Source organism: Denticeps clupeoides, chromosome 4 (genome assembly GCF_900700375.1).
Source record: "Denticeps clupeoides chromosome 4, fDenClu1.1, whole genome shotgun sequence".
Classification (NCBI taxonomy): Eukaryota; Metazoa; Chordata; class Actinopteri; order Clupeiformes; family Denticipitidae; genus Denticeps; species Denticeps clupeoides.
Window position 1 is genome coordinate 33,854,526 of NC_041710.1, and position 22,013 is coordinate 33,876,538.

General features: G+C 42.4%; 3 protein-coding genes across 4 annotated transcripts; 1 reads left to right on the forward strand and 2 right to left on the reverse strand.

The window, feature by feature from the left end:
• Positions 1–400: 400 nt before the first annotated feature.
• kcnj3b (potassium inwardly rectifying channel subfamily J member 3b) lies at positions 401–7,466 on the reverse strand. The gene is made up of 3 exons (XM_028976963.1): positions 6,210–7,466; positions 5,756–5,972; positions 401–1,432 (listed from the first exon to the last, which is right to left on the reverse strand). The coding sequence occupies exons 1-3, from the start codon at positions 6,996–6,998 to the stop codon at positions 720–722; spliced, it is 1,719 nt and encodes a 572-aa protein (XP_028832796.1). The 5' UTR covers positions 6,999–7,466; the 3' UTR covers positions 401–719.
• Positions 7,467–12,218: 4,752 nt separating this feature from the next.
• Positions 12,219–13,505, forward strand: rprmb (reprimo, TP53 dependent G2 arrest mediator candidate b). Its single transcript, XM_028978108.1, has one exon. The coding sequence runs from the start codon at positions 12,262–12,264 to the stop codon at positions 12,496–12,498; it is 237 nt and encodes a 78-aa protein (XP_028833941.1). The 5' UTR covers positions 12,219–12,261; the 3' UTR covers positions 12,499–13,505.
• Positions 13,506–15,546: 2,041 nt separating this feature from the next.
• Positions 15,547–21,918, reverse strand: arl6ip6 (ADP-ribosylation factor-like 6 interacting protein 6). 2 transcript variants are annotated; one of them, XM_028977993.1, is made up of 4 exons: positions 21,493–21,918; positions 21,362–21,415; positions 21,094–21,226; positions 15,547–16,461 (listed from the first exon to the last, which is right to left on the reverse strand). In XM_028977993.1, the coding sequence occupies exons 1-4, from the start codon at positions 21,671–21,673 to the stop codon at positions 16,368–16,370; spliced, it is 462 nt and encodes a 153-aa protein (XP_028833826.1). In that variant the 5' UTR covers positions 21,674–21,918; the 3' UTR covers positions 15,547–16,367. The 2 variants fall into 2 exon arrangements, with proteins under 2 accessions (XP_028833826.1, XP_028833825.1); XM_028977992.1 differs by having other exon boundaries at positions 21,344–21,415.
• Between the last annotated feature and the right edge of the window lie 95 nt (positions 21,919–22,013).

Consider the following 22,013-nt stretch of genomic DNA (forward strand, 5'->3'; position numbering starts at 1 on the left):
ATACCAGAGGTCTTCACACAAGACCTGCACGCGTTTGGGTTCCCCTCTGTTAATGTACCTGGCCACCCAGCACTGAGAGCTGAGTAGGGTTCTGGACCTCCAGGGCAGGAAAGCTGTACTCACTCAGTCTTAGTTCTCCTATAGTTTGGTCCTAAATCCTTAATTTCTTCTTTTACAATATTCACAATTATGTAGCAGTTCCTCCAAAATGATCAAGAAGCATTTTGAGAAAACACATGAAAGAAGAACACACACACACGGCTCAGGTTACTTTACCATTTAGCATTATTATTGCTTCTCAGAAACACGTGTGGACAATTCTGTAACAGCATAGGGTGACTGGATCATTCTGCATGAATATGAATTTGCTGATAAAGCAGAAGAACTGCTCCAGAAAAAAAAAAAAAAAAACAGAGTGGCTCTCTGTAGTGTACGCTTCGTTAAGGCTTCTTGAATAAGTCTATGATAAAATAACATTTTATTACACATGCATTAGAACATATTTCATAACACGATAACACAAATACGTCTTTTTGATTGATTATTTGATTGATACTTAATTTGACAGTTTGTAATGTGCACTGTGCTGTTATTTGTATGGTCTATAATTAGCATGCTTATGTGGGTATAAACATGCCAGTCTGTGCTCATTAGAATATAAAATCCATTATAAGATTATTGTTAATGACGACTGTTCCAGCCAGGGCACCTGGATGCTTTCATTTTAAACTTAAACCTGTGAACCTCTCAGAGTTCATCTTTCGTAGTTTCGGGGGCAGATGCCCATCCAGCCGTCCTCCCACCCCTCCACTCCCGACTCCTCCCCCTGCCAGTCTCTGTAGCTTTGGTGGCAGGTCTGTAACTGACTGGCTCATGGCATCCACGGCACCCAACTTGGGTATGGACCTCTCCTCTGCCAGCACCGAGCCGATTGGTTGCAGCCGTTCCTCAGTCACACCGGGGGCGGAGCTGATCCGCTGCAACTTGACAGGCAAGTCGCCCAGACTGTAGGTGATCTCTGAGCTCATGCGCAGCAGCTTGCGTGGCATCCCGTCACGGCCAGCCGAGATCCCGTCTCGACCTGTCAGCTTCTGCAGCTTGGCGGGGAGCTTTGTGTTGGTGATGGGTGCAGGCAGGTTGATGGACCCGCTCTCTGGCTCGGACTGCAGCTCCAGGCCCTCTAGAGTGGCGCTGCCCGCCTCACCCCCTCCTAGGCTGTGGCAGAGGGAGGGTGCAGCCAGTGGGGATGACAACAGCAGACTCTCCTCCTGTTCCTTAACGCTGTGGGGAGGTGTAGGTACCTCAAAGGTGCCATGGAACTGAGAGTAGTCCACCTTGAAGAAGCCCTCCTCTAGGGAGATGACTGGGAAGAAACGGTGTCCCCACAACACCTCGTCCTCTGTGTATGATGTTCGAGCCTGGCATGTCATCCCTGACAAAAAAAAAATATATATATATATAATATAATATAATATAATATAATATATATATGTATGTCAACTAACCTTTCGACATGATGGCCAACAAGACGTAATGTAAATGCTAGTAATGTGATGCTGACTATAATGAAATGACCATAAAATTGACGAAAATAAGATGTTATTTTCTCTTTATTATTTTTATGCAGTATTTCTGTTTTCTATGTCTCCCATCCGGTCGCACAGATGATGTCATACATGTTCGCAACATTACCTAAATTTCAGGATACTTCTGATGGGGGAGAAAATGACAAAGCTATCTTTTGGGTTTACAATGAAGTAGAAAACTACCAAAAAATGTCTTTGACTACAAAATTTCTTTGACTAAAACAAGACTAAAATATTCATGGATTTTTCTGACTAAAATAACACTCTTAGTTGACTGAAACATGACTATACTAAAATGACACCATGACGCAAAGGCTAGACAAAAACTAAAACTAAGGCTGCCAAAAAAACAACTATTCTCTCAACAGCAGGACCTGGGTTTGGGTGGCCCTTGAGTGGCTGCTCAAACCCATGTGTTAGCAAAATATAGCAATAATGGACTGTCAAGAGTAAAAATGTATGTTTCATCATGATAACTTGATCACAAGTGGCACCTCAGTGGCACCTTGGCGGTTCGAGATTTGAACCCGAAACCTTTCGATTACAAATCTGCTTCCTAATATGCTAGGCCACCACTGCCCCACTTTTCAATTAAAATTTTTTAATCAATTAATCTATCTAGTTCATTATCACAGAAAGTCTTGTTCATTAACCTGCCTTCCCCATCCTGAACCGTCCTGAACGGTGTTCTCTTGTTCATGCCTCCAGATCCACTGGAAGACATAAATGAAGTTCTGCACTGTATAGACACATATCTTTCTTATTTCATGCAGCATTGTAAAGCTCTTTGTACAAACAAAGACTGATTAAGTAAATGATCAATCAGTCTGGATGAAAGTCTCCTGATAATCAAATCGATTAAAAGCCAACTGATAAATTCCTCTTTGTACATCAGGCTGTTACGACCTTTTGTTGAACCTTTGGCATTGGAAATGAAAATAAAATCTATTTTTCTGAATAGATCAGTCAAGTAATATTATATTATTATGCAATTTAATGTAACATATGTTAATGACTAATTTTTTTTTTTCATGTCCAACATTAAAGACAGTTAAAAGGTTTGAAGAAACAGAAAATCACATGTAAACATTTTTGTGATAATAAATCACACCCATCCTTGCTGCATTACTGTAGAGAAGAACAAAAACAATTACCACTGCAGAGTACCCTTGGGGTCGACTGGTCACAGCATATTTAGTTTCACCAAAACTAAGGACTGTTTCTTGTCAAAATTAATTGGGGCTGCAATCAAATACGAGCTCCAGAAATATCCAGCAGAATGTGTGATATTTGTGATATTTAGCATATTCAATCCAGTATTAAAGACACAAAGACATATACAACACAATAAAACAATTATTTCCAATGGAGTAGGGCATGCCCACAGCAGAATGATGTACACACACACACACACACACACACACACACACACACAATACTCCCACATGTCCATTTCCTCTGATCCAGGAGAGGATCAGATGCAAGCAGGATTAAGATTGTTTGGAGGAGATCTGTGGGTTTCCTGCTATTTCCAGACAGCTGGGCAAGGGGTGGATCAGCTGAGCATCATGGGAAGTTGAAACTGGGGAATAAACAGCAGTCTGTGCAACGTTCACCAGCCTCTCAGATGCAGAAAACGCAGGTTATATCATCAATCCTCATCTCTACAAATTTCATTAGCAAGTCCTGCCACACTCCTACATCTGACGCTCAGGAGAACAATTTATATATCCAAGAGGGATCATTGGTTTCTATGGTGACCGTCATCAAGTACTCTGTTCTGCCAGCACAGAGGTGCTCTTAGTGACCTATTTCTGTCATCTCTCGCTCACGCTTTTCATCCGTCTCTCTCAGCAGCTCCTCTTCATCTCTCCTGTGGCTGCAGTAGGATGGCCCGGTGGCCGGCACCTGAACTGTAAGTGACAGGGACCGGACTCTAAGAGTCAGGGTGCTGATGTTGCTTGACCACCTCAGTTATCAGGAGTCACTGTTGTTCAGACACTGACTGACATCCATCCACAGATCCCACATCACCGGAACACAAGGACCAGGTCAGAAGTGGCCCTGCTCATCTTCTCTTTCATGTGTCACTTTCATGGCTGGACAGCAGCGGTTGTTTGAGGTCAGTGCAGTCCTGCTCATAACCTCCCCCAGGAAAAAGGACATGGTCATCCTTGGGGTGCAGTGGCTCTGGCTGTCTCTGGCTGAATACTCTGGCTGTATTCAAGGCACTATTTGTGTTAGGTACTTACAGTTTAGAGACAGTAAGTGAAATTTTAGGGGTCGGCGTGTGTGAGGGTTTGATAAACACCATCTCAGAGTCTTCTCTTGTCCAGACAGACTGCCAGTGACTTTACTCTACCAGGCGTTCTTAAGGAGGGGAGATTTAGTTGCTATGGAAACAGATTCACAATTGGAAGAATAGAGCGCTGACTAACTGTACATAAGCCTGTTTTACCCACAAAGCCCCCTGTAGTGCTGGGAGTGGGAGGATTTGCCAAATGCTTCCAGTGTCACTGCCACGGCTCTGCATGGCAGTGGCAGACACATGGCCAGATGAAACCTGTCACTCTCTCATCTCTGTATTACCAGAAGAATGTTCGTGTTGCGTTCCACAAAAAAACTTTGACTGACAGTTGGAACAATGTCTGGAAGGGGGGTGGGGGTGTCAAAAATAAACACTCAGTCCACACATGCAGAAATGACACATCTTATGTAACACTCTCCCTATTCTCGCACACGGACCCCTCTGACATTGCTACACTGCCGAGGACATGCCCCATTACCAAGACCTCTTCCATCTACTGCCGATGGAGAATAGTTTTTAACAATTATATCCATTATCAACACTGAACAAGTAAATAATCTATATGGTGACACTTTCTCTGGTGATGCACAAGACAAAAGTCCAGCTAATTGAACCTTTTCATAATTCATTTGAGCTGACTATCCATTTCAAATATATTTTTAAACTTTGTAAAAGAAAAATACAATAATGTTACTAGAATGTTAAAAACTAACCAAACATGCTATTATTATATATTTCCATAATTCAAAATTGGATGAAATATGAGGGTTACGTCCACAGCAGAGGTTCTCAGTTTTGTGACAGAGACTAACCAGCTGCTAAGTTGGGAAGAAGACAGAACAAATACTGGGCTTGCTGCTGTTTCAATGTTCCCTCATTTTTCCTATATTTGCATAAGTTGCATTATAAAAGATTTTACATAACTTGCCATAGTAACTAGGTCTGTGTATTGGCAAGATTGCGACATTTGAACACATCACACAGGGCTTAATATTCAATATTGCATTCTATTGTGAGGCTGGATGTCATGTTGTTGCATTTTTATTTAATTGCAGTGGTGGCATAAAAAACCCCACCATGTGTATATATGTTGTCAATTTACAGTATATACAAACATCACTATAGACTATATATTCTGGGATCATGCTGTAAAGCTTCTTATTAAACAATTGATTTAAAATTAATACAGTAGCACAAAAGTAATACAGTAGCACAAAAAATGCATAAAAACATTTATTTTCAGCTGGTATTAACATCAAGCAATTAGAATTAGTCACATAACCATAAAGACTGAAATGGTTATTTTTTTACCTTCTGAAATATCATACTGCTTGATTTTAGACAATAAAAAGATGGAATTATATTAAACATCAATATTCAGCTTTTTTCCCCTGAAATAAATCTTCCTGTCCAAACACAATGAACTAAAAATAAAGGAAACTCCAAAACCAGCAGCAGAATGCTGGAGTCCAAATAGCCATCATTTATAAAAATTGGAAATCTGCAATAATGCAGTAGATTGTGAAACCCTGCTGAACGGTGAATGTAGATGTCAGCGTGCAACAGCTGCCCACTTCGGTTCATTGTTGCTGCTGTGGGTTTGGTCAAGGTCAGTGCTCTCACAGGAAAAAGATAGAGGCTGTTAAAAGCTATTGATTTAAGAGCAGAGTGTCTGGGCGTGACAAGCTGAGATTATTTTACACTTGAGGTGTACAAAAAAGACTCCAGAATTAGACTCCCAACGAGCATGGACAACTGCCGCTCCCCACTCCTGTGTAATGGTCATTGGGTCTTCCTGTAAAAAATAAAGCTCCCATGCATTATGCCGAGCACCGGCAAAGACAGTCACCAAGATTCTTACCTGTGGTCTCCACAATCCCCTCCAGGATCACCACAATCTCAAACTGCTCCGTCTGCATGGAGCGCAGGGACAGGTCATAGAACGGGCTCTTGGAGTCGATCACATGGCAAATGGTGAGAGGCGAGACGAGGAAGAGCTGGTCGGCACCGGTGCTGAAGCCAACATCCAGCTCCAGCTGGTCCAGCGGGAGGAACTCTCCCTCGGGCGTCTGGCGGGACTGAGGGACAGCAAGAAGGACCTGTTAAAATTACTCTGACCACCATTTACCACAACCACTTATAATCAATAGTTAAGTGTCTTGCTCAGGTAGTAAGTGGGGTTTGAACCTGGGACTTTGTGTTCATCTGCTCCACAGTCTTAATCACTAGGTTGCTACTGTCATGATTGATGTTGGGAAAGTTGAAGGTATAAATGCCAGACATGGTCTTGTTGATGAGAGCTGCCTCATACTCACTTTGAGCAGCTTGCAGCGGATCTGCGCGGACACCATGTGGCTGTTCCTCAGGTTCCCAACGCGAAACATCAGTGTCATTTTGCCGTCGCGCATGGAGATGGCCGCGTGCTCGCTGAACATCAGCGTCTCCGCGCGCTTCTTGGGCTGGGACATCTTGATGAACATGCAGCCGATGAGAAAGGCGTCCACGATGGAGCCCAGGATCGACTGGAAGAGGAAGAGTATGATGCCCTCCGGGCACTTGTCCGTAATGTACCTGTAGCCGTAGCCGATGGTGGCCTCGGTCTCGATGAAGAAGAGGAACGCGGAGGGGAAGTTGTAGACGTTGGCGACGCACGGCGTGTACTTTTCATCGTGCGCCTGGTTCAGGTCTCCTCTGATGAAGGCGATCACCCACCACATGGAGGCCATGAACAGCCACGCCACTGTGTAGGTGAGGATGAAGATGAAGAGGTTCCAGCGCCATTTCAGGTCCACCAGCGTGGTGAAGAGGTCGGACAGGTACCGACTGGTCTCGCCGCCCAGGTTCCCGTGCTGGACGTTGCAGCGCCCGTTTTTGTCCACGAAGCGCTGGCGCTTCTTCTTCTTCTCCTGGGCCGCCTGGTTGAATCCGGCGCCGCTGGACGAGGTGGTCACTACCTGGTAGTCATCCCCAAATTTCTTCCGCAGCGCCGACATGGTACAGCCGCGCAAGTTGAACTTGACGTCCGAAAAGCGATTTCGCGTTTTCACCAGGGAAACGAGAAAGTTGCTCAGCCCCTGTTCACGGCGGTCCCGCGCGCTGTCCATAAACCGAGGAGTAGCGCGCTTAGAATAACAACACGGTGTCCGCGGCGGAGCATGTCCCTGTCCCGCCACCGGTGACAACTTCCCGCACAGCTACCGGACGCCGCGGTTATCTGTCGCGCGCGGGAAGAGGCTGTTCAGGCACGCGCCGCGCGCGCCCCCGCCACGCTCCGCATAATCGCGGGAAACACCCCGAGTTGAAGGAGGCGCTGGAGTCGCATACATTTAGCAATATTTCATGCGACTAGTCATTATTCATGCACGGGAGAAGCTCACCGCCACAGATCACAGATACTAACCCGAATAAAGGAAGCATGTTTCGGAGGACATGATGGTGGTGTTTGTGTCTGTAGCCTGGATGTGCAGATAACAGTCCCATTAGTGGAGTATTTCAGTTTTCCAGGGACCTGTAATAGCCCTGACTTGGCTGCTCTGGAAGTGCCAGCTGTATCTCAAGCCACAGGATGGAAGCTCCCAGATCTCCTCCATTATGTGTTATCTAACTTAATGCTCTCTCGCTGTCCATGTATCTGTCATGCCATTACCATCTTGTCACCAGTAGAAGATTTGTGTCCTTTACACAACCTTTAGATGTTACAGTTTCTAGGAATTATGTTTTCAACATGTACCATGGATGTTTAAATGCCTAGATGAAGCTTGAAGATTTTTACTGACTTCACTACTGGTTAAATGAAAGACTCCAGCCACCAGCTGCCCTATGTCTGATGAATTCTTATCCCACACACAGAGGCGTTTCTAATGAAGCAGCTGGTCGGCTGTGAAGCACCTCCATATCAGTGCAAGCACTAACCTGAAACAACTCAATACGTGTCGAGTGATTAAGGAGAACAAATTGGTTTTACGGTAAGAGGCATCTGATTTCAGTCACCTGGGAAACTGTATGTGTGTGTGTACACATGCACCTGCACATGTGTGCTGATCATAGAGGGTGGTCTAAAAGAGCAGGCTTTCTCACAGCTGAGAAAAAAAAAGTAATTTATATTGAAAAAGCGAGAAGCAAACACTTTGTACTGTGAAGAACATCTTCTCTCATTCTTTCGACTCATTCCATCTTAATATGTCCCTCAAAATTTAATGACATCTCCATGATCACTTCCATTTCAAAGACTTCTCTCCTTGCTTCATTTCTTGTTTTCTGCACATCTTCACACCACATCTCTTTTTTTCCCCTCTAAGAAAAGATAAATCCATCTATAAATCCCTCCCTCCCTCTTCAGCTGTTTGGCGGTGGAGACGGTGCTCTCCACAAGCCTCTTCATGTGAGCGTTGTGTTGCAGTGGCGCATGCACAAGCGCTCAGACAGGAATAGCACTGTACCTCCTCAGTGCTGACTGCACACCCCTCTGCTAGAGGAGCAGATGATTCATCCCTGAACATAAAAAGCAGTGCACGGGAGAAAGGATGAAGAGCAGTACTGTTTTGAGCGGATGAGACGAGCTGAATCTCTTTGCTGTATTTCATTGGTTGTCCATGTTGTGAAGATAACAGTCAAATAAAGATTCGCTGTGCAGTTGAGGAACATTTAAGAATTCCAGAATACTGTTGAAATACATTCACCAATTCACCTTTGTTGAATTGTTGAACCGCACTTCTAATATTGAATAGGTTTGCCTTTTGCCACCAAATCAGCCATGACACATAAAAGCATGGTCTCCACTATCTCTGAAGCAGTCCATTAAGAGGTGTGCTTGGGCAGCAACAATGTTTATGTGCTGGTTAGCTCTACACAAACCCAATTAATGGTGACCAATGGTGACCAGATGAGAAAAAGTGAAGTAAATCTCACCAGGAGAGAGTTAACCCAGTCTGGCAGATTGCATCTTCCACACCCACCTTCTCCTGGCATGTGAACTGCACGTCTTATCTGGGTTATTAGCAGCCATTCTAATTAGAGCATGTGAGTGGCTCCTCGCTCCTCCACTTACATTTTCACTTTGATCTGCTCTCCTTAACAATTTCTCAATGCTCACTCCAATTTATAAAGGCATAGCCTTAAAATAATAACTTTAAGCTGAAGCCTTGTATCTTAAAGAAAAACACAGGAAGGTGTATCTTTTCTTAGTGAACAATTGTTGTTCTTGGTCAGCATTACTTTCAGCTACTAAGTTATTTGCTATCAACTGTTAAATATTCAGACTTTATCTGTCTCCCACTACACAGTGTTAGAATTATGCATATGTGATGAATAATAATGACAGTGGAGGTGTACAGGGCCAGTTCTAGACAAGCATATATGAGGGGTCACATGGTGGCAACAGAAGCGGGATATGGTTGGGCTGGGGGTGGATGGCCTATATCTGATATATTCGAACCCAACAATAACTCTTCTCACTTTTGCCAATATTAAGAAAGCTAAAAAGGGGATGGCATAGTTGTAAAAAGGATGCATCTTATCAATGGGCAAAGCAGCAAGTTTAGCTTTCTTCAGCATCCCTATTGGTGTGGGTTATTGGTCTTCTTCTTTCAATGTTCTCATATTGCACATGTCGTGTGAGCAGTCAGGTCAGATTCTAACATCGGACCATACAGTGTGCGTACATAAATTGTGAGGTTTTTTTTTACATGCCATTTTTTTGTACAGTTTGGGGTGTTACTTTCTCGATCCCACAAGTATTATTGTTGGTTTTGAATAGATTTTATTTAGGCCATCCAGTTAAATTGAAGGTTTTTAGTTATAATCTGATGAGGAATATTTTGTTTTATTTTTTGTTTCCCCCCTGAGGGATTGCCACATTTTTGTGTTCAGCAGGTATGTGGAAGCCTAAGCTCAGCCTTCAGGTGGGACACCCAAGCTGGATAGGTCTTAGGGTAGAGGAGGGATAAAGAGCAATTGTCGTGACACTCTTAAAGTGAAGTGATTGTCACATGTGATACACAGCAGCACAGCACACGGTGCACACAGTGAAATTTGTCCTCTGCATTTAACCCATCACCCTGTGTGAGCAGTGGGCAGCCATGACAGGCGCCCGGGGAGCAGTGCGTGGGGACGGTGCTTTGCTCAGTGGCACCTCAGTGGCACCTTGGCGGATCGGGATTCGAACCTGCAACCTTCTGTTTACGGGGCCGCTTCCTTAACCGCTAGGCCACCACTGCCCCCGGTTGGGGATGTGAGGAAGTGAGGACATGCAAACGCTCAACATTCTGCACATAAACATCTTTAATAACAGAAATGAAGACATTCATGATGGCCAAATTCAAAAGACTAAACAAGAAACAAGGAGCATGTGACTGTCGTCAAGAAACACAATAGAAGGTTACCATGTTAATGCGGGAATAGCTACTCATTCCTGCCTACTCACCTATAAAAGGTCCTGATCGCTCAAACCGAACTAGAGGCAGCTGGGAGTGATCAGGACTCAATTGTCAGGCTAAATGCCACTGGCTGGGTGATCCCAGCGGTACCTGAGGGTTACAGCAACTCAGTTACACTATCCAGAGCACCCCCACTACACCCATTTCCCACCACCATTCTCTCCATATATCCCCTTCAAATTTCTGTCTTCCCCCTCATATAGGTCTGTCTACAACAGGCCCAGAGTCTAATGTTCTTTCCTGCTGATTCCCTGTACAGCGTTGTCTAAAAGACCAAAGGGAATTTAAACCCGGAAAAGAACCGCTCAACCACACCTGAAATCCTTTTGGATCATCTGGTGCCCTCTGCTGTTCCAAAGCTGCAGCCTCAGAGTCTGAGGCTGATGCCTTCCATATATAAACCCTTTAATTTGTGCTGTTCACTGGCAGTTCACCATCAAAGAGAACCAAATGTAGGAAACTGATAAAATGTTATTCATGCTCCATTATGATTTACAATCACTTAAATTGTACCTATTTTATTCCACATTTATCTTTATGAAACTCGCCTATTCTGTACTGTACTACAGTAATATGAGCACATATCTTTACATAATTTCTGTACATCATTGTTTGATCAGGTGACCTGCTTTACGTTGTACTCTACAGCATTTGAACTCTATGTTCTGAACTACTATTTTTTTTAATTAAAAACCAAAACTTGCATCACAAAAAGCTGTACAGTCCCTGCATTTTAAAAAGCCACAACCACATCCAGTAGCTGAAAGGAGAAATAATTTCACATTTCGTAGGTGTAAAAAAATCCATATCACAAATGTACATTTGATAGATGTTCTCCTTTTTTGTGATGTGTTTTTTTTTTATCTAGAAACTTTGCAGATAAGGTAGAACAATGTCAGTGACCACAACAAATACCTAATGAGATCATTATTAATCTAAAATGTCATGATGTCATGTGGAATAAAGAAAGAATTGCAATTTTATTGACTATTACCGTCTGCAGGGTGGGATTTCTTTTGTCTCTCTCTGTCTAAACCACTGTATTTCTCTGTCATTGTTCTGATGCAGATTAGCCCTCAAGCTAACCTGATCTGAAAAAAAATTATAAAAATACACCTCTGGAGATGTTATAGTGGCTTTCACAGATTATTCACTGAAATAGAGGTTTAGGTACAGTGAAGCCAGGTAAATTAGGGTTAATTAAGGTTGGAGCATCATATTGTAGCAACAGCCCTAGTTGAAATGTAATTATAGTTTTGGCTAATTTTGGCAGGACGTAAATCATATGAAGAACATCGGCGTACAGTGTTTTAGGTGGGGCAGTGGTCGCCTAGCGGGGAAAGAAGTAGACCCTTAATCAGTACTGTCCCCACACACTGCTCCCTGGGTGCTCATGGTGGCCCACTGCTCACTAAGGTGATTGTTAAAAGCAGAGGAAACATTTCTTTGTGTCACATGTGCTGTGCTGTGCTTGCTTCACTTTCACTTTCAATGTACTGATGTCATAAAACGTTTTAAGTACAGCACACTCAAACAGGCCACACACTTAAAAAGACTGACATATAGGGATGGTGAGAAAGAGGTTCTGAGAACTAGATATGAGTAAATATCTAACTAGAAACATTATATAATTGTCCCACATCTGGTCACTTTAAGGGCACATTAAGTTCAAAGGACTGCAGAGAACACTGCTTCCTGTGGTTTATTCATTGGAGAGAATCTAATCTTTCATGTCCACCAGTCGGGCATCTTTGGTCAACTGAGGGGTCACCAAGGGTGCATGCAGACCACAGCTAGGTGGCAGAAGGAGCGCGCCCACAACGAGGAACGCCCGAAGCTGCACTGAGTGAAGAAAAGTCTATTTGGAAATGGAAGCTGGAAACTGCGGGGTGGCGCTGTGCTGTGAACTTCCCGAGCACGACCCGCATTCGCGATGAATTCCACGGCGACGGAAGGCGGCTTGGCGCCCGGCGTGCTGGACGAGCGCAGCCTGGTCGTGGTGCGCCTGGTGCAGATCGCGGTCATGTGCGTGCTGTCGCTCACCGTCGTCTTCGGCATCTTCTTCCTCGGCTGCAACCTGCTCATCAAGTCCGAGGGGATGATCGACTTTTTGGTAAAGGACAGAAGACCGTCCAAAGACGTGGAGACGGTGATTGTCGGAGCTTATTAGCGCGGAGAGAGAAACCGAGGGCGCAAACTTATTTGGAACCCGACGCCTGGATGTCCGATGCCGCTCCGGTGGAGAAGCAACCCCGCATCTTCTACTAAACCCAGAGACGGATACTGTAGATACTGTAAAAATCAATGGAAAGTAACGCCGAGGATTCGGAAACACTATTTTTCCAAGCGATGTACTCGGAAAGAAGAAAATTCGTTTTTTTCCTCACCCTTGTATTCATGTATAGTATCTTATAATGGTTAAACAGTAAACCCGGAGTTTGACGTTAATCCGTTTCTGAGTTAAAAGTGTTTCATTAGAGTATGTGTTGTGTATATAGCGATTGGCTATGCTTATGATGGATTGTGCTTGAATTCCGATCGTGCTGCAAGACTTCTATTGTGTTTGTGGTCTCATGGTCAATACCCCAGAGAAAATGTCCCCAAGCACCATGACATCTCGCCCGATGTGGTTATGTCTCCGCTGTCAGATATGATTGTCCTCTCAGACAAAAATAAACTCAGTAATGTCGCCTCATGTTGTGCTGTAATGTGCGGGTGATTTACAATAATTCAGGCCACAGATTAATTTACACATAAATATTTAAGTAGCTAATGCCTATGAGTAGGACCAAGACAAAATATGGATAAGGCCATATATGGAGACAAATCATAAATATGCTGATATCCAATAACAATATACCTGCATTTTAAATGTGTATATGAAAAAGCCAGTGATGATAAAACACTTTGATGATTTTTTTACTTTTCAGAAATAAGCTTTTCTTTGGGTTCTAATGATCCTATCATAAGGAACTGTGTGGTTTTGTGACATCATTGCACAATATTTTATGACCAGAAGAGTGATGTGAATGGACATAAAACAGGCCCACCTTGCTATAAATACAATGTTATAAAATCTAATTCTAACAATGAGGAACATTTATAAAAAATGTCTTTTTTTTGTCATTTTGTTTGATGATTTCATGTGAGCCCTGGGCTTTACAGTTCTTCTGTGGTCGGGTCCCCAGGGCTCCTGAGGTTTATCTCTGTGATGATATGTCATGCTGTAGGTCCTGAAGAATGTGTTGAGTAAACTATGATACATTAGAGTTTATATGTGAGCCTGAAATGTTGACAACAGTTTTTAAACATTGAATAATTCATCTTCACATGTAAAGTAGAGCTGCAGGATGTTGAATAAGGCAAACTTTCCACCCACTCCTAAAAAAAAAAGACTTCATCACTATATGATTTCCTGCTTATATAAAAACGATATTTACATCACAAATCATAATCATTGTTAAAACACATGTATTGAACAACAATCTACCGCATAACACATTTACAGCAGTTATCAGACACCCTTATCCAGAGCCACTTACAGTCAGTAGTGACAGGGACAGTCCCCCCAAACAGAGGACAGCGTTATGGTTGTAATATCAGTTTGTGGAGTTGTTTGGACTAAGCAAACTGAGAAATAAAATGTGAAATAATGGTGTCTTATAATGAATCAATATATTATGGAAATAAAGTGCGTACATCAATCAAACACAGAAACAGCATGGTAATCATAAGGCAAGTGATAAAGTTGGATCTGAACGTTCTGATCCTGTTACTCTTTCTGTTCACTGCTGGTTGACCTCTCCATTGCTCATTATGTGTTCATTTAATTTCATCTTCTTCTGCAGAGCAAGATGCAGGACTTCAGTTTAATGTGGATGTTTTGCCATGGGTTAAGTGCTACCTGGTGTCACTGCCTCAATTCTTTGGCTACAGCCTTAAACAGCAGCACTGATGTGACACTTTTGTGATTGACTGCCCTCCAATGTGACCTCTGTTTTGCCATCGTCACACAGAAAGAAATTCTGCAGCAGTTTCACAAGCTAAACACACACACATCATGCTTTTGGTCTGATTTTCACCAACCTTTCTCAAGGACACAGATTGTCAAAACTCTTGCAGTACAACTGCCTGCAAGAGACACTGGTACATGATAAAAACACTGGAGGACATCAGTGTCCTTCACCTCACATCTGAATAAACAAAACATATTCCTCAGTAAACTCTTCCTAAACCAGTGGAATTAATTCCCTATGGAAATGTGCACACCTACCAGTTCCTGATTTATTATGTTTAAATGGGAAAAAAGTATTTGCCATCTAACATAGAAATTATCAGTCTATAATTTCAACGGAAGGGTTATTTGAAGAGTGAGAGACAGAACAATAACACAAAAATGCAGAAAAATAAATTTCAAAATAATGATTAATTAATTAGTATTTTCATTAATGAAAAGTATTGGATCCCTTTGGCAAAACATGCTTTCTTGTCAATCACAGAGGTCAGATGTTTCTTGTATTTGGCTTCAAGGTTTGCAGGTATCTCAGGTTCTCGCCAAAGATTTGATGGTACATGGTACGCCTGTTACCTGCTACTAAGCAACAGGCGATTAAAATATAAAGCCTCTGAAATTTTTTATCACTTCACTTTAACTTTACCACCCTGAGGGTGGTAGTAGCTTAGTGAGTAACACACTCGCCTATGAACCAGAAGACCCAGGTTCAAACCCCACTTACTGCCATTGTGTCCCTGAGCAAGACACTTAACCCTAAGTTGCTCAAGGGGGGGACTGTCCCTGTAACTACTAATTGTAAGTCGCTCTGGATAAGGGCGTCTGATAAATGCCGTAAATGTAAATGTAAATCTATCCTCCCTTTGATGCAGTACAGTTGTCCTGTACCCTTGGCAGAAAAAAAACAAAAGCATAATTTTTCCATGTTTGACTGATTTTGGTTTAACCTGATACTAATAACTTTACTGAGATGAAAGTGTTCAGTGAGTTCTGTATTCGACAGACATTCATAGAACATCACTGGATTTTCACTTACTCAATAAACAAAAACCTAGATTTACAGCATTTTTTTTATTTTAAAGCATAATTTAAATATAGTGTGTACACAATCATTTCATCTAATAAAAAGATACAGATAGAAGCTGAATTTTATTCCAAGATTGTAACCCAAATGGGATGCATTTTCATCTAATAATATGTGTGGCACATATAATGTGACTAAGCAACAGGCGATTAAAATATAAAGCCTCTGAAACTTTTTATCATAAGAAAATAGAAAAATAATGCTATTTGAAAATGTATCATAAATTCAAAGTTGAGGGCATTCATATTCTTCATTGCTGCAACAGTCATAAATAAATATCAGATAGACTTTCAAAATTTCTTAAAATGGCAAACTATTTCATACAAATCATGCATACAGACAAAACAGCATGTAGGAGAAACTGTGTATTGTGTTGTTGTATTGTGTAAATGAAACTGTTTGTTTAATGCTGCTTTATAATAAAAAGTAACTGATTTAGACAATGTTCTCAAAACCAAGGCACCAAATTTCACAAAAGAATTGTGATGTGGGCACTGATTTACTGTAGTGTACTCCACCTAATAAGATCTTACCAGACAAATTTACCAAATTTACCAGACAATACCAGAGTCTCTCTCTCTTTGCTACTTGTTCCAGTGTTTTTTTTTTCTGTTTGGGCTATTTCTCGGAATAAGGATGTTGATTACTGCACAGGAATGAGCTTTGTAACGCGAATTGATGCAGGTTAGGCTGTTTAATGCTGTGCTTAAAGACAAAAGAACTAGTGATCATAAAACCATCAGCGATTCCTCCTTTCTGTTTTACTGCAAAAAAAGACTGCAGTAAAGGCTCCGGTAAAATAAATTACAAGCAATTTAATTACATTTAATAGTTTTTTAGGATGAACACCCACAAAGCATGGAAAGATGGTGGAATTTTATGTAGTTTTGCTTGTTCTGCCCTGACTTAGGGTGAATTAAAGCATGGAAGTGAAGGTGTACAGTCAGGTAAGACACCAGATAACAGTGAGTGCTGCCACCACACCATTAAGTATGGCCACGCTGTAGCCCATGTGGAAGGAGTGTCCAGTCATCCGCCTGTAAAGAAAAATATCAACATTACACACATATCAATCTTGGAGACTAAATAAAAAAAGAATCCCCATCAATCTTTTAATTTAAGCAACTTATTAGGTTTAGAATAGATGTTGAGTACCAAGATTCCCAGCATCTAAGCTGAGAAGCATTGATTATCTCTATTGATGAGTCTATTAACAAACTTTTCATCATAGTCAGATAATGACACTGGTTGCATGATCAGAAGACAGCAGGATTAAAGCAAGAACAAACAAAGGAACTGGAGCAGGACATCAGGGCCAGGGCATGGTCAGGACTCAGCAGACAATTTTTATAATGAACCTTAACTAATGAATTTCATTAGACTGAAAGCAACTAACAATTAAAAAGGGGGATAGGGAAAATAACCTACACAATGACTGGCATAAAAGCACTGTGTTACTATGGAAACAGAGCCATAACAATAAAGTTAACCATCCAGTCAGTGTTATTTGTTATTATTGTCTGTACTCTGATCTAATTGTGCACAATAATAAGATGCAAATAAACAGACAAATGGCAGATGCAAGTTAAGATTTAGCTTCTGAACTCCACAGAGGTGGAGTAGCTGGAGAAGATGTTCTCAGTCTCTGTCAGCCCTGCCCTATTATTTTTATTCTAACAATTTAATTCAAAGCTACTCACCATAAATCACATAATATACATTTCATTTTCTGTCTTATCTGCTGCAGTGTGATGCAATAGATGAGTCAGAAAATGGATCAACATACATCACAAAGTAACATCTCACTACTCATAAGCAAGAAAGTCTGGGTTTCTTGGTGAATTGGCTGCGTTAGAACATTCAGAACAAAGTGGCCTGGATCACGTCAGTCAATAGCAGCCCATTCAAATGTGGGTCGATATGCCAGTCGAAAAGGCTGGCAGGCAGAGGGATGAATTTGGAAAACACAGTGAATGTTGTATAATGGACAATGTTTTATTGTAACAAGTCTAGTATATCTGTATATGAAGCTTTCAAGATAAAACCAGTTCTTCCATCTACCACCATATCACCAACACTCACTCTGCTCAAGTCCCATTCAGGAGTGCTGATAATGTCTAAATCAACATCACGCAGGGTTTCAGGCCAATTGGCTAAACAGTTTGCTTCAAAAGAGCAGAGGAAGTCAGTCATACCTGATGAGCAGAGCAGAATTACTAAACTCAGAAGCCAATTTTGAGGAGCTCAGCCTATTCCTGCTCCGATGATGAAACCCAATTACAGGAAAATTGCTTTTCTCTTCTGTATTGGGGGACTGCATGCTCATGGCCAGTCGAGTCGGAGCGTTGCATGCGAGAAATAAGGTTCCATTTCTCCTCCTGACAGGCTACACCAGCTTGTGGTAAAATGAGAAAAATGGCAAAGTAACCGTGGAAACAGTGGAGGACAGCAAGTCATGCTGTTTTTTTACTCCCCACCATTGTGGATGCAGGAGAGCTATTCCCCTTTCCCCAAAATCAGACAGTGGTAAACCATGGTAAAGGTCTCTGATGAGGAGTTAACTGCACCAGTCATCACAGCTCTGAGAGACATTTGCTGTCAGATGCCAACCAACAACAGAAGTTAGTGACAGTGGCTCTGACTGTTTTACATTGAATAATATGTACAAATGAACCTGGTTGGGAGAATAGTACTCTTATAGTTACTTTAATAATAAAGTAATAAAGTGAAGTGATTGTCACATGTGATACACAGCAGCACAGCACACGATGCACACAGTGAAATTTGTTCTCTGCATTTAACCCATCACCCTGAGTGAGCAGTGGGCAGCCATGACAGGTGCCTGGGGAGCAGTGTGTGGGGACGGTGCTTTGCTTAGTGGCACCTCAGTGGCACCTTGGCAGATCGGGAATCGAACCGGCAACCTTCTGATTACAGGGTCGCTTCCTTAACTGCTAGGCCACCACTGCAGTGGTTGCCTAGTGGGTAAGGGAAGCAGACGTAATCAGAAGGTTGCCGGTTTGAATCCTGAGTCGCCAAGGTGCCACTGAGCAAAGCACTGTCCCCACACACTGCTCCCTGGGCACCTTTCATGGCTGCCCACTGCCCACCATGGTGATGTGTAAATTCCAGAGGACACATTTTGTTGTGTGCACCGTCTGCTGTGCATCACAATGACAATCACTTAACTTTCACACTATTCCTTCATGAGGGTCTGACAGCCAGACACTTAAACTGTCCAAGGTATTAATACAACACGTACAGAGGTGTTATTCCGACATTTACAGTGGGTTGCAAAAGTATTCAGCCCCCTTGAACTTCTCTACATTTTATCACATTACAGCCACATGAATCTATTTTATTGGAATTCCATGTGAAAGACCAATACAAAGTGGTGTACACTTGAGAAGTGGAACGAAAATCATACATGATTCCAAATTTTTTTACAAATAAATAAGTGGGGTGTGCATAATTATTCAGCCCCCTTTGGTCTGAGTGCAGACAGTTGCCAATAGACATTGCCTGATGAGTGTTAAGAACTAAATAGAGTGCACCTGTGTGTAATGTCAGTACAAATACAGCTGCTCTGTGATGGCCTCAGAGGTTGTTTAAGAGAATATTGGGAGCAACAACACCATGAAGTCCAAAGAACACACCAGACAGGTCAGGGATAAAGTTATTGAGAAACTTAAAAAAGGGCTTAGGTTACACAAAGATTTCCCAAGCCTTGAACATCCCACAGAGCACTGTTCAAGTGATCATTCATAAATGGAAGCAGTATCGCACAACTGTAAACCTACCAAGACAAGGCCGTCCACCTAAACTCACAGGCCGAACAAGGACAGCGCTGATCAGAAATGCAGCCAAGAAGCCCATGGTGACTCTGAACGAGCTGCAGAGATCTACAGCTCAGGTGGGGGAATCTGTCCATAGGACAACTATTAGTCGTGCACTGCACAAAGCTGGCCTTTATGGAAGAGTGGCAAAATGAAAGCCATTGTTAAAAGAAAACCATAAGAAGTCCCGTTTGCAGTTTGCCACAAGCCATGTGGGGGACACAGCAAACATGTGGAAGAAGGTGCTCTGGTCAAAATATAAAATGCACTAACATTGCAGAACACTAACACCACACATCACTCTGAACACACCATCCCCACTTTCAAATATGGTGGTGGCAGCATCATGTTCTGGGGGTGGTTCTCTTCAGCAGGGACAGGGAAGCTGGTCAGAGTTGATGGGAAGATGGATGGAACCAAATTCAGGGCAATCTTGGAAGAAAACCTCTTGGAGTCTGCAAAAGACTTGAGACTGGGTGGAGGTTCACCTTCCAGCAGGACAATGACCCTAAACATAAAGCCAGGGCAACAATGGAATGGTTTAAAACAAAACATATCCATGTGTTATAAGGGTCCAGTCAAAGTGCAGATCTAATTCCAATCGAGCAAAAGGTGGTTCTTGACTCAGCGGCCTGAATAAATTTACAGTTATTTATTTGTAAAAAAATTTTTGGATTCACGTATGATTTTCGTTACACTTCTCAAGCGTACACCACTTTGTATTGGTCTTTCAATAATAAAAATAGATTCATGTTTGTGGCTGTAATGTGACAAAATGTGGAAAAGTTCAATGGGGCCAAATACTTTTGCAACCCACTTTATGAAATGGACATGATTTTGGTCACCCTAACTGATAAAATACAGGAAAGGTTTTGTCTGGTTTAAAAAAAAAGGTGTATTTTTTATATGTTCTAAGCAATAGTGAAACTAATTGCATTTAAAATATAAATCATATTCAGATTTGTTAATACTTGTTTCTGTTTTATACAAAATTCCATATTTGTTTGGAGTTTGTCAGTATTCATTTATAATGTCGAAAAAAATTACCATTGAACGAGAAAGCGGCAAATAACGTTATTCATTTTACATACCAGAGCATCTGACTTCCCACCGCCAAATTGCCTTTGTGTATAGCAATGCCCATCTATAGTTATTTTTTACCAAATAAGCAGAAAGATGAACATTCATCTTTCATATCAGATATCGAATATTAAATCTAAATTTAAGTGTCTGAAAAATTAATTGTCTGAAGTTCATACATACATAGTTCTCTACAAATCCATTCGAATGTCTGTTGCTTTGGATAAAAGCGTAAATATAAATGAATGAGGGGTAAGGCTACAGGGCTTATAATGAAGCAGTGTAAGGAAGCATACTCGTAATCAGAAGGTTGCAGATTTGAATCCCGAACCGCCAAGGTGACACGGAGACCCCCTTGATTAAGTTACGTCACCACAATACCATACTAGATTTTCAAAAACCGCTTCACTATAAATTTATTCGCAGCTCAGTCATAAATACATGTCTGACAAAGACAATAAAATCATTTCACATATTTCCCGGTTTATGGTGCTTTAATTCTGTATACCACCTTGGCCCTAATAGACGTTCATTCATTTAAAAGGAGCACTACCCTGTCCCAAGATGGCGGCTCTGTTGACGCATTCGCTCCCATAGATTTCCCATTCAGCGTGGCATCTAGTGTTCATATCTATGACAACTGCAAAGCTTGTAGGGGCTGTCTGGAGTGAGTGCAGCATTGTAAATATGTCCAGTGAAAGCAGTGAAAGGCTCGATTTGAGCTCGAGTAGGGAACATGTTATTTGTGCACACCTCATTCTTGCTGGAGACAGTGGGGTCGGGGGGAAGGTGCCTGGCTCAAACGAGTCAAAGTAGGTGAGAGTCCAGGAGAAACCGCAACACAAGAGGCCGGCCATCGAGGACAGGGTGAACAAACTCCAGAAACCTAGTGTAGAATAGTCACATTTGGAACAGAAGATGAGTTAGTGGGTGATGTGAGAACAGCTTAAAGTGGGTGGGTGTGCTCTGAATGCATGCAGGGATAAATTCCTGCAACAAATACCGCAGCACTGACACCAACCCAGGAGTCTGATCTCCACTCCCTCTTCTGACACGATTCTTTCGGTTTTCAGATCTGTTGGACAGTTCAGACAGACGCCGTGTTAGTATTTTAGGAACGTTCGAACATGATCGGCGAGGGACTGAACGCACCTTTTAAAATGAGATAGAGAAAGGCGAAGATCAGCGCAATGACCGACGCAGCGACGACACAGAGGAGCATGGAGAGCAGTCGGACAGGCCACCGCTGCTGCTGCTGCTGCTGCTGCTGCTGCTGCTGCTCCTCGGAGTAGCTGTCACTGGGACAGCCTCTCTCAGACCCCGCTCTGTTCATGTTCCAGCGCGAGTAATTTTACTCACAGCCTGTTATTTCAGCACTCAGCTCCGCAGCTAACTATCCTTCTGGTTGACACGCAACGACGCCGCTGTAAAGCTGTCAGGATTCTTCTTCTAGTAAACCAGCAAGATCTCTCTTACAATTAATAAAAAGAAACGCGATAGAGAAAACATCCACGCGACTCACTTCGTGCAACTTATAACACAACGCAGAGTTCGTATGAACATTCAAAACACCGCGGTCGCGGCTTCCGCATCAGCAAGGAAGCCCCGCCCATATGCCTGTCTGCTCATCATATGGTCAAAGCGGCTGTCAGTCGTAATCGGGTGGGCGTGTC

Bases quoted from the DNA above. Each gene is read 5' to 3' on its own strand.
- kcnj3b (XM_028976963.1), bottom strand. From the start codon at position 6,998: ATGGACAGCGCGCGGGACCGCCGTGAACAGGGGCTGAGCAACTTTCTC. The intron at 5,973-6,209 runs GTGAGTATGAGG...GCTGTCCCTCAG, and splicing joins TCCGCTGCAAGCTGCTCAAA to TCCCGCCAGACGCCCGAGGG. The intron at 1,433-5,755 runs GTAAGAATCTTG...TTTTTTTGTCAG, and splicing joins GGGGATTGTGGAGACCACAG to GGATGACATGCCAGGCTCGA.
- rprmb (XM_028978108.1), top strand. From the start codon at position 12,262: ATGAATTCCACGGCGACGGAAGGCGGCTTGGCGCCCGGCGTGCTGGAC.
- arl6ip6 (XM_028977992.1), bottom strand. From the start codon at position 21,673: ATGAACAGAGCGGGGTCTGAGAGAGGCTGTCCCAGTGACAGCTACTCC. The intron at 21,416-21,492 runs GTGCGTTCAGTC...ACTGTCCAACAG, and splicing joins TCTCTATCTCATTTTAAAAG to ATCTGAAAACCGAAAGAATC. The intron at 21,227-21,343 runs GTATTTGTTGCA...ATTCTACACTAG, and splicing joins GGGTTGGTGTCAGTGCTGCG to GTTTCTGGAGTTTGTTCACC.